The sequence below is a fragment of the Podarcis melisellensis genome, assembly GCF_964234715.1.
Source record: "Podarcis melisellensis genome assembly, chromosome: 13".
NCBI classification, from domain to species: domain Eukaryota; kingdom Metazoa; phylum Chordata; class Lepidosauria; order Squamata; family Lacertidae; genus Podarcis; species Podarcis melisellensis.
Window position 1 is genome coordinate 46,974,456 of NC_138545.1, and position 16,783 is coordinate 46,991,238.

Here is a 16,783-nt window from a genome sequence, read left to right on the forward strand (position 1 = left end):
GGTCCAGTTGCGGGGTTGCGGCGCTCATCTCGCTTTATTGGCCGAGGGAGCTGGCGTACAGCTTCCGGGTCATGTGGCCAGCATGACTAAGCCGCTTCTGGCGAACCAGAGCAGCACACAAAAACGCCATTTACCTTCCCGCTGGAGCGGTACCTATTTATCTACTTGCACTTTGACGTGCTTTCAAACTGCTAAGTTGGCAGGAGCAAGGACCGAGCAACGGGAGCTCACCCCGTCGCGGGGATTCGAACCGCCGACCTTCTGATCGGCAAGTCCTAGGCTCTGTGGTTTAACCCATAGCGCCACCTGGATACAATCCTGCAAAGTAGTTCAGTATTATTGCCCCATATTGCAGATGGAAGCTGAGTGGTTTGCCTCAAATAATCTAGTGAGTTCATGTCAGAGGTGGGATATGAACGGGGTTTTTGTGGTAGTCTTCCAAGTCCTACTACAGCAGCTCTTTATCCACCCCAAACATTATTTAGCTCCCATTTTTTATCATTCTAGTTTCCATTGGTGTAGTTTCCATGCAGACTCCACCAATTTCTCCTACTTGTTCTTGCCCACTGCTAACTTGGGATATTTAGTGATTCAGGGGCAACGGTGTCCCCTTCTATTTCAGCTCCTAAAATATGGACCCGAACCTTCCTCATGAACTTGAGTCCTTGCTCTTACTTCAACCCCATCTCTAGACCCCCACATAATGGGATATCCAGCATAATTGTTATTTTCCTATCCTAGTTGCTTGAAAGGGTGCGCGGAGAGGCCGGGCCTTGACACACAATCGCTGGTTTAGGCTGCTGTTCTGTGTTCACATTTAGCTTAAAACCATTGAGCAGGGTTTGTCTTACCTTCACATTGCCACACTTGTGACAATGCAGGCTAGGTCGAAAGAGAGTGATTTGCCCAAAGTCCACTTTCTTCCAAAAAACAGGCTGCTGATACTTATGAGCAGTAATAACAATAATAATAATTTATTATTTATACCCCGCCCATCTGACTGGGTTTCCCCAGCCACTCTGGGCAGCTTCCAACAAAACACTAAAATACAATAACCTATGGAACATTAAAAGCTTCCCTAAACTGGGCTGCCTTCAGATGTCTTCTAAAAGTCTGGTAGTTATTTTTCTCTTTGACATCTGGTGGGAGGGCGTTCCACAGGGCGGGTGCCACTACCGAGAAGGCCCTCTGCCTAGTTCGCTGCAACTTGGCTTCTCTCAGCGAGGGAACTGCCAGAAGGCCCTCGGAGCTGGACCTCAGTGTCCGGGCAAAACGATGGGGGTGGAGACGCTCCTGGGGGTACGCAGGGGTACGCACACCCCTAAACATTTTGTGAATCTAGGTTTGGCCTCACTGAGAGGCAGTATTTCAATGCGAGTAGGAAAATAAGAGTACCCCTAAATATTTTTTTCCCCAGAAAAAAGCATTGCTTATGAGTGCAAGTTGTTGATTAAAGAGTTGATCACATGTTGAACAGGTCAAGTGCGGTGACATGCAACTCTTGCAACCCTTTCTTTTGGTAAACCAATTCCACTCAACCAGCATAAATATCAACCACACTGGCACTCTGGGTTACCATTCTTGCAATATGCCTAATAAACAAACCTTGAAAGACCTACATTGGCTCCCAGTATGTTTCCGAGCACAATTCAAAGTGTTGGTGCTGACCTTTAAAGCCCTAAACGGCTTCGGCCCAGTATATCTGAAGGAGCGTCTCCACCCCCCATCGTTCTGCCCAGACGCTGAGGTCCAGCGCCAAGGGCCTTCTGGCGGTTCCCTCATTGCGAGAAGCAAAGCTGCAGGGAACCAGGCAGAGGGCCTACTCGGTAGTGGCGCCCGCCCTGTGGAACGCCCTTCCAGCAGATGTCAAAGCGATAAATAACTACCTGACATTCAGAAGACATCTTAAGGCAGCCCTGTTCAGGGAAGTTTTTAACATGTGATATTTTACTGTATTTCTGGTTTTTATGGAAGCCGCCCAGAGTGTCTGGGGAGGCCCAGCCAGGTGGGCGGGGTATAAATAATAAATTATTATTATTATTATTATTATTATTACTATTATGCATTATTCAAATTTCCCTGTCACGTGTGAAGGAATGCACATTATAGCAAAACAATAGTTTCTGGTGGGAAAAGCCTATAGACACTGACACAGAGATCAAAGTCACGTTATAAAACCAAATGCTTTCGCAGATTCGTCGATCGTTTAAAATTTGCAATAAAAAGTGAGTTTGATAACGGAGACTATTACTCTAAGAAGACAAAATAAAGTAGCAGAAATGTGGAACAAGGGACATATTGCGTGGTGATGTGAGCTTTCTGGTCAGCTAACCGAAGCTATATTTGTTTAAATTCTACCAAGAGCAGCCAATCAGGAGGCTGGGCGGTATTTGCAACAATTATGTTAAGAAAGCTGGGTTTATGACTTGGCTGCACCACGATAAGGTAAAGGTAAAGGGACCCATGACCATTAGGTCCAGTCGTGACCGACTCTGGGGTTGCGGCGCTCATCTCACTTTATTGGCTGAGGGAGCTGGTGTACAGCTTCCGGGTCATGTGGCCAGCATGACTAAGCCTCTTCTGGCGAACCAGAGCAGCGCCCGGAAACGCCGTTTACCTTCCCGCCGAAGCGGTACCTATTTATCTACTTGCACTTTGACGTGCTTTCGAACTGCTAGGTTGTCAGGAGCAGGGACCGAGCAACGGGAGCTCACCCTGTTGCGGGGATTCGAACCGCCGACCTTCTGATCGGCAAGTCCTAGGCTCTGTGGTTTAACCCACATCGCCACCCGCGTCCCTATCCTATCTTTTTTTAAAAAAACAGTTGGGAACATACCATCAACAATGTAATACTGAGAACAAATGAGGTACAGTTTTGTTTTTCCAAATTTGCCGCCTTGAAAGTAGTCAAGCAAGCAGCTTCCATGTTTAAGACCCTAAGAAGCTTTAGAAAATAAAACACCGCTTGCTCATTTAAAGCTAGCCATGTTAGCTGCATTGCCCAATGACTTGACTGCATAGCAATATGATCCACATGTTTTTGTGTTTTTCTTAAAAGTGGAGACCAGATCACTCCAACAGGAAACACAAATGACATTTCTGTACTGTAAAAATGTATTGGTTTTATACCAGTTTAACCATCACAGATTACCCCAAAGAACCTGGAAACTGCAGCTTGTGTACAGCGTTGAGAATTCGCTCTAAAGAATTCCAGTTCCCAATTTATCTGGTGGTGAGAAGGAATCACTTTCAAACCAGTTTAAATTTGTGTTGTAGATATAAAATGCTACATGTTCTGTTATTATTGTCCCTCCAATGTATACAGTACTTTATAGCATCACATATCTATACACTTAAAACGTCAACAGCGCCCAGAGCTTGCAAACGTGCTAAGAAGGGTGAGCTACAAAGAAAAGCACTTGCAGATACAGATTATTTACAGACAAGAGTTTTCCAACTTCATGGATGAGGTTTCTCAGATAAGCTCTTTAGAAAGGCCTATTGTCAATTCACATTATCCGGGACAGGGGACGGGAGCGGGTGTACATTCACCAGAACTCATGGAGAATGTGCACATAATCCAGCCATAAAGCGGGAGCTCTGCACATTTCCTGGTCGATCATACATAATCTCCAACAGGCCTTGGGAAATGTGCATATAATCAACTGAATTTTTATACGTTCTTCAGCCATCATACATAATCTCTAACAGGCTTTGGGGAAAGTGAATATCTCAAATGCATTTTGTGCATTCGCTGGGTTATAAAAACATTCTCCAGTCAGTATGCAGATTCTCCAAGAAGCATAAAGCCTCAAAAGGCTCAAACCTGCCATACCTCAAGAATCGCCTCTCCCCATATGAACCTACCCGGACCCTGAGATCATCCTCTGAGGCCCTTCTTTGTGTGCCTGCTCCACGAGAAGTCTGGGGGTGGCAACACGAGAGCAGTGGCTCCTGCAGTGGCTCCCCGCTTGTGGAATACTCTCCCCAGGGTCACTGAGCTGGTGTCTTCGTCACATATCTTTAGGCGCTAGGCAAAAACATTCCTCTTCTCCCAGGCCTTAGCCAATCTATGGCCTTTTAAATTATGGAGGGGGATAATTTTTGTTTGTTTGCTACTGTTATCTATTTTTGTGTTTTTATATTGTAAACCGCCCTGTGATCCTCAGATGAAGCGTGGTATAGAAATTCAATAAAAATTAATAATAATAAATAAAAACATGCCTTTCCTCCCTACATCTCTTGTTCAGAAGTGTGTAATCTGCACCCTGAAGTGTAATTTGGTGTGTGATCTGCCCCCCTGTCTAATCTTACATTCTTACAATTGTACCCTCCAACTGAGCAATAAGAAGGGGTGGGGTTCCAGCTAAATATTAATCCCACCCCCAAAGTCCAGCTCTCTTTTCAGCACAGCTTCTAAACCTTCCCTCCTTCTTTCACAATTCTGATGGAAATCTCTCCCCCCCCAAATGCCTCTATTAAGAAAAGTGCTGTTGGAAGATTATGCATACAGACCAGGAAATGTGCACAATTCCCTCTATATGGATTAAGTGCACACGAATGGCATTTATTTCATTTTATACAAAAATATCCGTGAGAAAATCAGGACTAGGATAAAATAGTCATCATGCTTGAGCTACAAGCCTAGGATGAGCGAAGGGGAAAATGAGGAACAAGGGCGAATCCATATGTTTTAATTTATCTAACAAAACGTATATACCGCTTGATTATAGTGAAACGTCTAAGCGGTCCACAAGAAGTGTGGAATTGAATTGTTGAATTGAATCTATGCAATATTACCAGGAAACATAGATGTACGTATACAGTGTTAGGATTCATTCTCTGTGTTGCAGTCATGGGATTATTTTTATCACATGACCGTGTATGTTTCCATTCCACATTGTGGGAAGTGACGGAGACAGGATGTTTTTATGACTGTGTTTCCGTGATGTAGGACATTTGTCCTTTGTTCTTTCTCTTTGCTGTCTGATGCTGAAGAGGAAGGAGCTGTGTTACGAATTATTATAATAATAATTTATTATTTATAATATATATTATTATATTATAATAATAATTTATTATTTATACCCCGCCCATCTGGCTGGGCTTCCCCACCCACTCTGGGCGGCTTCCAAAAAAAATATTAAAATACTGTAATACATTAAACATTAAAAGCTTCCCTAAACATAGGGAAATAAACTTATATGTAAATAAACGTAGTTTAGCCAAAATGCTGCGCTACTGAGTCTGAACGCTGACTGCCTATACTCTGCTGATCCTCAAGTGTGCTGATGCCTCTGAGGGATAGCTGCCAACTTCCCTTTTCTTGCGAGAAATCCTATTTGGAATAAAGGAATTTCCCTTAAAAAAAAGGGAAACGTTGACAGCTATGCTCTGAGGTATCAGTCGTTGTGATGTTTGGGCTGAAGAAAGCTTTTGAATCTCCCGAACAACCAACCAGGAGGAAGAGAACATGCCAGTCGGGCATGTGTCTCTGCCAGTGTCCTACTCGTGTGTAGGAACTCCTGACATACATAACTGCTACAGAAGATTTCAGGTACTCTTACAATCTGAGCAGCAATCAGTATACACATCTTATTATGGTTAGTGGGAACCCGAGGAGAACTAATCTGTTTTGTAGCCACCAAATGCACAAGTCAGCATTGACAACAGTTAAAATCCTTCCTTTCCTTTAGAGATTGCAAAAACTATACTATCTAACATTGCAGCATCATGCAAGCTGTTTCTGACAAAGCTACTTCTGTACCACTGGCCTCACGGATGAATATATCTATACTGCAGGTATGAAATATTCATTTCTCGTAAGATGAAAGAGGAATCTGCAAAGGCCGTTTTTAATATTGCTGAGTTCTTAGGGCTTTGATCTGCACATTACACAGAAAGGGAGTTTGCTGTATACGCAGTGGGATTCTAGAATTGAAGCAAGAAATGCACATTTGCAAAACACCAAAGCAGACTCCCCGTGAGAGGGTTGAGGCAGGAAACCAGCACATCATGCTTAGCAGTTTACAAACACACATTTCCACGTCTCACTTGACAATATTTGCATGTGACGAAAGATTCTTTCCTGGAGAAAGTGTAACGAGTGCCAGGGAGTCGTTCCAGTACTGAAGCGCTTCACATTTGTACTAGGATTCTGAAAAAATAGCTACGTTACTCCCAGACCTCTTCCGGAAAAAGACGCCGGGCATTACTTAAAACTCATAAAAGCCTGACTCGGCCATGACTGGTATCGTTTCTCCCAGACGGACTGAAATAATTCATTCCAGATGACATTTTATATACATTATAGTCTTATAGCACCTTGGCAACTGTAAAGAAACTGGGAATGTTTGTTTCCTTTTGCTGCCATTACCTAGAATGTGGTGAAAACACATGCCCTCACCCCTGCTCCCATGTATATCCTCCTCCAAGGGATTCTGCACTTCCCAAAAGGCAACGGGTGTAGAAGCAATGCAGACACTTGCAGGATCGAGACCCTTCCGTCTCACTTGACGTTAATGCTCTACTCTGGGGAAAGTGGCGTCTGAAGCGTCTTGCAGAGATATTCCAGATACCTGCAAATTGAGTAAATTTTAATTGGGTTTCCATCAAACCACATCTGCCTGTGGCAACTGATATTCAGACGTATTTCCATAAACCATTTGGAGGCCCTCTTAAAATATTATCTCTCAATATGGAAGTGCCATATTGACGGCTAACAGCCATTAAAAGACCTACTCTCTAGATCAGTGGTGGCGAATCTTTTAGAGACCGAGTGCCCAAACTGCAATGCAAAACCCACTTATTTATCGCAAAGTGCCAACACCGCAATTTACTGTATTTTTCTGGGCATAACACACTCCCTGTTGGGGGGACAGGCTCCTAATTCCTAATTAGGATAATGTGGGGAGATTGCCCAGAGTTGTTGAGCTTTTTTTGGGTGCCAATGCCTGGCTGGCCTGGATCCACTCCACCACGCATGCGCACAGTGTCGCTGGCAGGCAGGCAGACACGCAGCAGCAGCGACAACACAATCATTTTAAGAAAGGGACTTATGAACTCTGGCACCCTCCTCCATACATCCACATCAAACACACGGGCTCGCACACTCCCTTCCTCCCTCACACACACACGCACACATACAGAGAGCCGCCCTCTCGCATTCCCTCACGTTATGCCCAGCAATAATCTCAACTACCCGTCTTCGTCAGACACAGACACACACACACTTGCAGTGTGCATGGGCGCAAGCGCTCCTCCAGCAGCCCCCTACAGCTCCGTTTCAAGATGGCGCAAGGGCTGAGATCGCCATTTCACTCAGTGCTGGGGCGACAGTGCGCGTGCCCACAGAGAGGGCTCTGAGTGACGCCTCGGGCACGCGTGCCATAGGTTCGCCACCACAGCTCTAGATTGATGAGACACAGGGAAATGTTGGTCTCCCAGGGTGAGAGGCTGGGAGGGGAAAGGAAAGACCCCAGGTAAGAACTGGGATCAGCTACTATCCTCTGTGGGCGGCAAGAGCTAATAATTACTTTTGAGAGAGGCCTGAATTTTCTACTTATTTGACATGCATTTTTGGTAGCGGCAATTCTACTGTATTATGGAAATTTTAAAATAAAAATCTCATTCAAAAAACAAAAAGACAGACCTACTCCCTGTGAATTTAAATTTCTTTTACATAACCCCCTGAAAAATAATAACAATAATAATTTATTATTTATACTCCGCCCATCTGGCTGGGTTTCCCCAGCCACTCTGGGCGGCTCCCTACAAAAGATTAAAAATACAATAGAACACCAGTCATTAAAAACTTCCCTTCAGATGTCTTCTAAATGTCAGGTAGTTGTTTATTTCCTTGACATCTGATTGGAGAGTGTTCCACAGGGCAGGCACCACCACCAAGAACTCTGCCTGGTTCCCTGTAACCTCACTTCTCGCAGTGAGGGAACCGCCAGAAAGCCCCTTCAGGCTGAATTATGGGGGTGGAGAAGCTCCATCAGGTATACAGGGCCAAAGCCTTTTAGGGCTTTACAAGCATGTAGATATGCATGATTCAGTAGAGATTATACACTCTGGCTTCCAAAAAACTTTTGACAAAGTCCCTCCCTCAAAGTCCCTCCCAGTACGTTTCCGAGCACAATTCAAAGTGTTGGTGCTGACCTTTAAAGCCGTAAATGGCCTCGGTCCAGTATACCTGAAGGAGCGTCTCCACATCCATCGTTCTGCCCGAACGCCGAGGTCCAGCTCCGAGGACCTTCTGGCGGTTCCCTCATTGCAAGAAGTGAGGTTACAAGGAACCAGGCAGAGGGCTTTCTTGGTGGTGGCACCCGCCCTGTGGAACACCCTCCCTTCAGATGTGAAGGAAATAAGCAGCTATCTTATCTTTAAAAGACATCTGAAGGCAGCCCCGTTTAGGAAAGCTTTTAATACTTAATGCTGTATTGTTTTTAACACTCGATTGGGAGCTGCCCAGAGTGGCTGGGGAAAGTCAGCCAGATGGGCGGGGTATAAATAATAAATTATTATTATAATTATAGGCTCTGTTGCTTTCTAAAAGGCAGGGCAAGGAGAATGAACGTTGGCATATCAAAACACTACAAATCACCATCTCTGTTCCCAAGAGTCTCTAAGCAGGGGTTTCTCAGAAGCCAACAGGAGTCACATGGCACAAGGGCCAACTGTGTTCAACCTGGACCTCTGTGGCTTGGGCACTTCTCTAAGGCACACCTTGCATCCTACGAGTCCCGTGGACTACGAGTCCCGTGGAGAGAGCTTACTAGCTCAATAGCTGGAGACTTACCCTCTCCTTCCCAAACTCTGAGCGAGTTCGCCCAACTCAAAATAGTCCGGCATGAAAAGCCCCAAACACGGCTCCATGGGTGATTCTGAGTCAACTCCCTGGGACACTTTATTGTTGTACATTGTTGCTAAATTTAGTGTTGTACATTGTTTTAATTGTCTGTTTTAACCATATCTGCACAGCAGTTTCTAATGTTGTGAGTGTCCTCTATTTAAGAGGCTTCTACTCTGCAGCCTCATACAGTTGTTTTAACTGCGTGTCCTTGTTTGTTTTTAGTTCTTATCTGTTTTAATTATCAGTTTTTTATCCATCCATTATCCGTGTTTAATCTTGAATTTTATCCAGATGTTTTATCCAATGCCTGTTTCCTTGTCCTCATTTGCTCTAACAATTATCGGTTAAAAAAAAAAATCCTAACTGCTATTTTATCTATATGCTTTTTAATCCTGGTCTGAGACCGTAATAAAGTTCATTCATTCATTCTGAGCGATTTAGTACCTGGTGCAGGGCGAGGCTCGGATTCTGAAGATCTATTGTAGCAAGAGACGGCATGCGAGACTCGGAAACAATTTTGTTTTCTTTCTTCAGAAATCTGGAATTCCGAGCTACGGACAAAGGTAACACAATTTGTTTTCACATCATCTTATCGTCATTCTTTTCTTGCGAAAGCCTAACACATTTTTCTTTTGATTTGGCTTACGCAAACATTAAAAGCTATTTTGATATTTATGTTCGTTTATCTGAATCTGGTTCACATCTGCTTAGCTGGTTCCCCCCACTCTGCCCCCATTTCCACGCCCTTTTTTGTAGAAGTTTGACCACAAAAAGCAGGGATGGGAAAACCTGGACTAAAGATCACTCTTGCCAGTTAAGCAGGGCTGGCACCGTGATTCCTCACAACTGCTGTACAAGCCGATGGGTGGATCATTATGGGCTGAGCATTTGTACACATGCATCTATTAGCGCATTTTTGGAATGAACTTATCTGTGCAAGTTGGAAGCACATCAGTAATTCCAAGAACTATCCCAGGAATGTAAAACATCTAAGCTGAATCTAAGAACATGTTTCTCTCAACTCCTTATTCACAACTTTTGTGTGTCTGGCTAAGGGCATGGCAAAACTTCATACGCTTATATACATACTTTTACTTTCCTATGGATAGTCTAATTTCATAAAGTTCATTCGTGGTTCTTGTTTTTCCCATTTCTTTAAAAAAAATTACAGCGGTACCTTGGTTTTCGAAACAGCTTAGTTCACAAACAACTCAGAACCCGAATGTTGCAAAACTGGAAGTGTTCTAGTTTTCAAACTATTTTTCGGAAGCTGAACGTGCTCCATTTTGAGTCCCCCTGTGTTTCCTGTTGTGCTGCTAATTTTTGCCCCCCCCCCTTGTAATTCAAGCCTTCTGTTTCTGATTGCAGTGTTCTGAGGTGATATTTGGAGCTTATATTTGGTGCTTTTGTTTTTGCTATTTATTTTGCGTTTTTTTGTTTTGAGGCTTTTTCAGTTAATTTGATTTTGTGACTGTGTGGATCCCAGTTCAGTTACTGATTGATTGCTACGGCAGAAATGGATAAAAGCCCCCCATCCAGACAATGAACAGCGCAGGTAAGAAAAAAATTAATTTTAGTTTTTATCATCTACAATACTGTTTTATTTATTTTATAGTACAGTATATTGTTTATTGCTTTCATTTATGAATCAATGGTCTTGTAAGATAGTAAAATCCATGTTAAATTGCTGTTTTAGGGGTTGTTTTTAAAAGTCTGGAACGGATTAATCCATTTTGCATTACTTTCTTTTTTTAAAAAAATATTTATTGGGATTTTTAACAAAAGAAATACAAAAATAATAAACAGCATTGCTTTGTTTTGACAAAATTTCATAACTTCTTTAGACTTCCTCACGTCTCCCGCTCCCACTTACATCGTTAATAAATTTTTCCAAGCAAATTATCATCTTATTTGCAATTTTATAACCACTCATTTAAATATAATATAACAGTTCTCCAACAAATTTTGTTTCTCTTAATCTCACTTATCATCAAATTCCGATCCAATTTAGTGATGGCCAATTATTTATAACCAAGCATCCTTCTTAACATTCCACTAAATCACAATATTTCTGTAAATAAATCTTAAATTTCTTCCAGTCTTCTTCGATCCTTTCTTCTCCCAGGTCTCGAATTCTGCCAGTCATCTCCGCCAGTTGCATATAGTCCATCAGTTGCATCTGCCATTCTTCCAGTGTGGGTAGATCTTGAGTTTTCCAGTTCTTAGCGACGAGTATCCTTGCTGCTGTTGTTGCATACATAAAGAATGTTCTATCCTCCTTTAACACCTTCTGGCCGACAATACCCAGAAGGAAGGCCTCTGGTTTCTTAATGAAGGTATACTTAAATACCTTTTTCAACTCATTATATATCATTTCCCAGAAGACCTTCACTTTAGGGCAGGTCCACCAGAGGTGAAAGAATGTTCCTTCATTTTCATTTTGCATTACTTTCTATGGGAAAGCGCACCTTGGTTTTGGAATGCTTTGGTTTTGGAACAGACTTCCGCAACGGATTAAATTTGAGAACCAAGGTACCACTGTATCATTATTATTTAGCTGCTGGATCCCATAATTGGTTGAATATCCATCATGAACTCTTACCGTCCACACCTTTGAGTTCAGGGAGATAGCCGTAGTTAAGCTCTGGCAAACGTACATCTGTTTTGGAAAACTCCCATCTTTTCTTGTTTGTCTGAAGCACGTTGTTTTCATTCGAGACCTGTTACCAAGCCGTTAATTGGCGAAAACATGAAGAAAACGTTGCTTTAAAAAAAAAACAACAACCCTAATCCGTGGTCTGCATTTAGTACTTTTTTAAAGGCTACGTTCCATAATGTACAGAGATTATACAAAGTACCAACATCTCTGGGCTCCCTATCAGCCCTCATCTGACTGGCCAAAGCAGGAATGGTTAAAAGCAGAGTTTCATCCAGATATGCTAAGCTCCAGACAGGAAACAGGATCTGGACCAAGAGAGATACTATTCGAAAGCATAGCTGTCAACTTACAGATTTGAAAATAAGGGACCAGCGGCCTTGAAAATAAGGGATCAGCAGCCAAAATAAGGGATTTTTCAAAGCACAGGTATGTTCAACTTCTGAGCCCCTCCGAGCTAAAGGCAGAAAGCCCAGCCAGCAGCCAAACGAAGCCTCAAGCGGTGGTTCCCACAGCGCAGCAACCCGGCAAAGGGGATGCAGCAAGGAAAACCACAGTCACCTCTCCGCTGGGAAGCGCTGAGCAAAGGCGAGTCCCCAGGCAACGTGGCTGATTTGATCGGCACAAGGCATGCAAGCTCCACCCCCCAGTCGTTCTTAGACTCCTTATTGGGTGAGCAACGCAGCCAAGCAACACAGTTGGAGCCTCCCTCCTCCCTGGCCGGCAGAGAGGAGCTGCTTCCTTTGAAACCTGGGAAATTTAAGGGACATCATCAATAAGGGACAGCAGCGGGACACAGCGCTGGGATAAGGGACTTTCCCGCCAAATAAGGGACGGTTGACAGCTATGTTCAAAAGCAGTCTAGATTTTGAAAGCAAATCAGCCCAGTTGGCGCGATGTCTCCCGAGGCTGCGAAGGGGGAAGCCGTGGAGAAGGGAGTCAGTGGAGATATCCAGTACCGTTTCAAGTGGGGGTCTCTCCCAGTCCTGCCTGAAAATGCTGGGACCCTCCTACATGCACTCTGACATTGAGCCGTAGTTCTGCCTGTTATAGGAATTCTAAGGTCTCAAATATAGAATAAATGCTGTCTAAATATATATATATATATATATATTTTAGAAACTGTCCATTTATTTTATGTCTTTTACATATTTCAATTGCGTCAGACCAACCTACTTGAATCCAGAATAAACGCTGGTAATTGCACACACACATACCATATTTTTCTGTGTATAACACACCCCTGTGTATAAGACTTTTTGGGGACTCCAACTTAAGGAAATGGGGGCAGATTGCCCAGAGTTTTTGAGCTTTTTTTGCGGAGGATTGCCCAGAGTTGTTGACTGTGTGGTTTTTTTGGGGGGGGGCTGGGAGTTGCCGGAAATTGCTCACCCACAAAAGCCGCCTATCGTCTGTCCCCTCGCCGGCAGAAGCCGCCCATCGCCCGCCCAATTACCGCAGCGACAGCAAATCAACACCACTCCTAGCCGCAGCCACAATAACATGCACAATAGCCTCTAACAATCTCCAGCTAGCGGAAGCAACCAATCCCACCACTATGCACTGACCATGTATAAGACCCCCCACCCCAATTTTTTAACATCATTTTAAAAGAAAAAGCCATTGTCTTATACACGGAAAAGTACGGTAAGTATATAAACTACATGTGTAAAATAGTACAGAGCAACCCAAAGCCATCTTGGCTTTCCTAAAGACTCTCAATATTTCCTCTGCCTCCTTCATCCCCCTTGCTTGAGAACACTTAGGCAGAGAGCAACCAGGGAAAGTTCCTGAAGGGATTCCTCTCCTATATCTAGGAACCTCCTTTGTATTAATTGTCATTGTTTGCCCAGATGCTCCACATTGAGGGATGTTTGAGGGGCATCTCGTTGGTCTTATCCAGGGGTCAGCAAACTTTTTCAGCAGAGGGCCGGTCCACTGTCCCACAGACCTTGTGGGGGGCCGGACTATATTTTGGAAGGGGGGAAATGAACAAATTCCTATGCCCCACAAATAACCCAGAGATGCATTTTAAATAAAAGCACACATTCTACTCATGTAAAAACACCAGGCAGGCCCCACAAATAACTCAGAGATGCATTTTAAATAAAAGGACACATTCCACTCATGTAAAAACACGCTGATTCCTGGGCTGTCCATGGGCCGGATTTAGAAGGCGACTGGGCCAGATCAGGCCCCCAAGCCTTAGTTTGCCTGCCCATGGTTTTATCGAATGCTAATGTTTTGTGTAAACTGTGTCTGGAACTATGTAAAACTTGCTAAATCCTCAGGAAAATCACACCTTGGCCTGTCTGAGCCACAGTAACCCCACCTTATGTGTGATGTAATTTCTGATTTTTTGTAGACGGGATGTCCTCCTTCTCTACGCCAAAATGAAAACCCTTAAAAGAGAGGTTTTCTTCTGGATTCTGGGTCTCTCTTGCCTCCTTGCCAGGAGGGGAGAGAACTCTGTTGCAACAGAAAAATAAAGATCTGCCTTGCTTTCACTGTCTCCTGCCTCCATTCATTCATATCTGAAGGAGCGTTTCCACCCCCATCGTTCTACCCAGACACTGAGGTCTAGCTTTTGGCGGTTCCCTCACTGCAAGAAGCCAAGTTACAGGGAACCAGGCAGAGGGCCTTCTCGGTAGTGGCACCAGCCCTGTGGAACGCCCTACCACCAGATGTCAAAGAGAACAACAACTACCAGACTTTTAGAAGACATCTGAAGGCGGCCTTGTTTAGGGAAGCTTTTAATGTTTGATGCATTACTGTATTTTAATATTCTGTTGAAAGCCGCCCAGAGAGGCTGGGGAAGCCCGGCCAGATGGGCGGGGTATAAATAATAAATTATTATTATTATTATCTCTGACCGATCATGGACTTAGGGGAATCAGTCCCTTGGGGAGCTGGGCAGCAAAAGCCAACCACCCCTATTGTTTATATATCATGCACTTCAAACAGAACATGCTGCTTGCATTAGGACGTTAGCCAAGAATTGCAACACAACCAACTCTCAGACAAAGAGAAAGGAATTGAATTCAAACCTAGGGCTGGCATTAAGAACAAGGCGTCCTGTGACTGAGTCTCTGAAGCATGCTTGCTCTCACTAGGGGAAAAAAATTAAGAGCTTACCGATGCAGCCAGGTTGATGCTATAGTGTCCTACTGGTGATTTTTTCCCCTGCTTTAGGAAAGGGTTGAGGTATCTTTTAGACTTCTCATCAATCCTGGAAATGCAACACAAAAAAATCCAGAGATCGCGTGAAATTATTATAAAAACCCATTTCCAAACATTGCATCATGGCTAATAGGCAGAACTATTTCCGGGCATGGCTGGGAAGCACGCATCGTGCAGAAACGTTGCTGAAATTAAATACAGTGCTACCTTGGGTTAAGTACTTAATTCGTTCTGGAAGTCCATTTTTAACCTGAAGTACCACTTTAGCTGGGATGCGGGTGGCGCTGTGGGTTAAACCACAGAGCCTGGGACTTGCTGATCAGAAGGTCGGCGGTTCGAATCCCCACGACGGGGTGAGCTCCCGTTGCTCGGTCCTTGCTCCTGCCCACCTAGCAGTTCGAAAGCACGTCAAAGTGCAAGTAGATAAATAGGTACCGCTCCGGCGGGAAGGTAAACGGCATTTCCATGCGTTGCTCTGGTTCGCCAGAAGCGGCTTAGTCATGCTGGCCACATGACCCGGAAGCTGTACGCCGGCTCCCTCGGCCAATAAAGCGAGATGAGCGTCGCAACCCCAAAGTCGGTCACGACTGGACCTAATGGTCAGGGGTCCCTTTACCTTTACCTTATACCACTTTAGCTAATGGGGCCTCCAGCTGCTGCCGCGCCGCCGGAGCACAATTTCTGTTCTCATCCTGAAGCAAAGTTCTTAACCCAAGGTACTATTTCTGGGTTAGCAGAGTCTGTAACCCGAAGCGTATGTAACCCGAGGTACCACTGTACTAGGCAGCAAGCCTAGGGCAGAGTTATGAAGATAGGGGCTGCAGATAGGGCCTCTGGCTTGGTTCAAAGAGTTGCAGGGCAACTAAAAGACTGGAAGATTTATCGTGGCATAAGCTGTTGTGGGCCACTTCCCTAAAAATCACATGGGTTCCTCCACGTCAAAGAGTGAGCTGGTTGGCTAGGACTGAGGAAGAGCTGTTTGTCTGCAAAAGCCTTTAGAGGAGCAAAACAAAAGAAGAATGAGCTCCACTCTGAATCCAGCATTTACCAATCAAATCAAAAGTCGTATCTCGAGAATACCATCCTGTTTCCCCCAGTCGCCAGCTGGATGCCTCTGGGAAGCGAACAAGCAGGAAGTTATAAGCTCAGAAGACTTACTTGGGCTTAATTAGGCCACTTAATTAGCAAATGGAAGTTGTGTCAACATGCTACTTTAGCACAGTTAATGGGAAGAACTCACACATAAAAAATCCACGATAGTGAATATGGGATACTGTTAAGTACCTATTCAGGACATGTCCTGTGGAAAACAGACCTAACTTTGTGATAAAAAGGTATACTAAGGACTCAGAAATCCTGGAACCCAGAAAAGCCAACCAAAAGCCAGGGATTGATCCATTAAATTCAAAGAAGCTGTATCAAGCCCTGACTCAAATCTCGCCTCAGTCACAAACGTACCCAGTGGTTTTAGGACCGGCAAACTCAAGCCCTCGACCCCCTTTCCCTTTCTGCAACGCAAGGATAATATACTAAGAAGTGAAGAGAAGAGTTTGGCTTTGATATCCCACTTTATCACTACCCGAAGGAGTCTCAAAGCGGCTAACATTCTCCTTTCCCTTCCTCCCCCACAACAAACTCTCTATGAGGTGAGTGGGGCTGAGAGACTTCAGAGAAGTGGGACTAGCCCAAGGTCACCCAGCAGCTGCATGTGGAGGAGCAGGGAATCAAACCCGGTTCCCCAGATTACGAGTCCACTGCTCTTAACCACTACACCACACTGGAGACACTGAAAGCATGCTGACTATTTTATCAGAGCACTGTAGAAAGTGCTAAGCAATGAGGACTGTTTCGCACAACAATATCCTCGGCTCCAACCATGCAGGTTGGTGCAGCCAATCACAGCTCCCTAACGAGCTACTCGTTAGGATACTGATGCTCTGTTCCACCTTAAAAGGAACAGGAATGAATGTTGTGTGTTACATGCCTGTTTACAGTCCAGCACAGCCTGCTGGGAACTTCCATTGTGTTTAGCTTTTGTTTTATGCTGTTTGCTTGGACAGGAAGGGTAGCAGACATGCTTTTCCTTTCTT

At 44.3% G+C, this 16,783-nt stretch overlaps 1 protein-coding gene and 1 long non-coding RNA gene across 4 annotated transcripts in view; one reads left to right on the forward strand and one right to left on the reverse strand.

The window, feature by feature from the left end:
- Window positions 1-16,783, forward strand: part of LOC309354402 — a 146,839-nt gene that overhangs the window by 2,373 nt on the left and 127,683 nt on the right. The gene's annotated exons all lie outside the window — the stretch shown is intronic.
- Window positions 5,048-16,783, reverse strand: part of CDKL2 (cyclin dependent kinase like 2) — a 28,730-nt gene continuing 16,994 nt past the window's right edge. For 2 of the 3 annotated variants that reach the window (XM_081884118.1, XM_081884119.1), the window contains exons 11-14: window positions 14,649-14,742; window positions 11,460-11,577; window positions 9,302-9,408; window positions 5,048-6,578 (exon numbers count right to left, since the gene is read on the reverse strand). In XM_081884118.1, the coding sequence (XP_081740244.1) occupies window positions 6,519-6,578; window positions 9,302-9,408; window positions 11,460-11,577; window positions 14,649-14,742 (379 nt within the window). In that variant the 3' untranslated portion in view covers window positions 5,048-6,518. The remainder of the gene's footprint in view (window positions 6,579-9,301; window positions 9,409-11,459; window positions 11,578-14,648; window positions 14,743-16,783) is intronic. The other variant, XM_081884120.1, reaches the window with a different exon arrangement.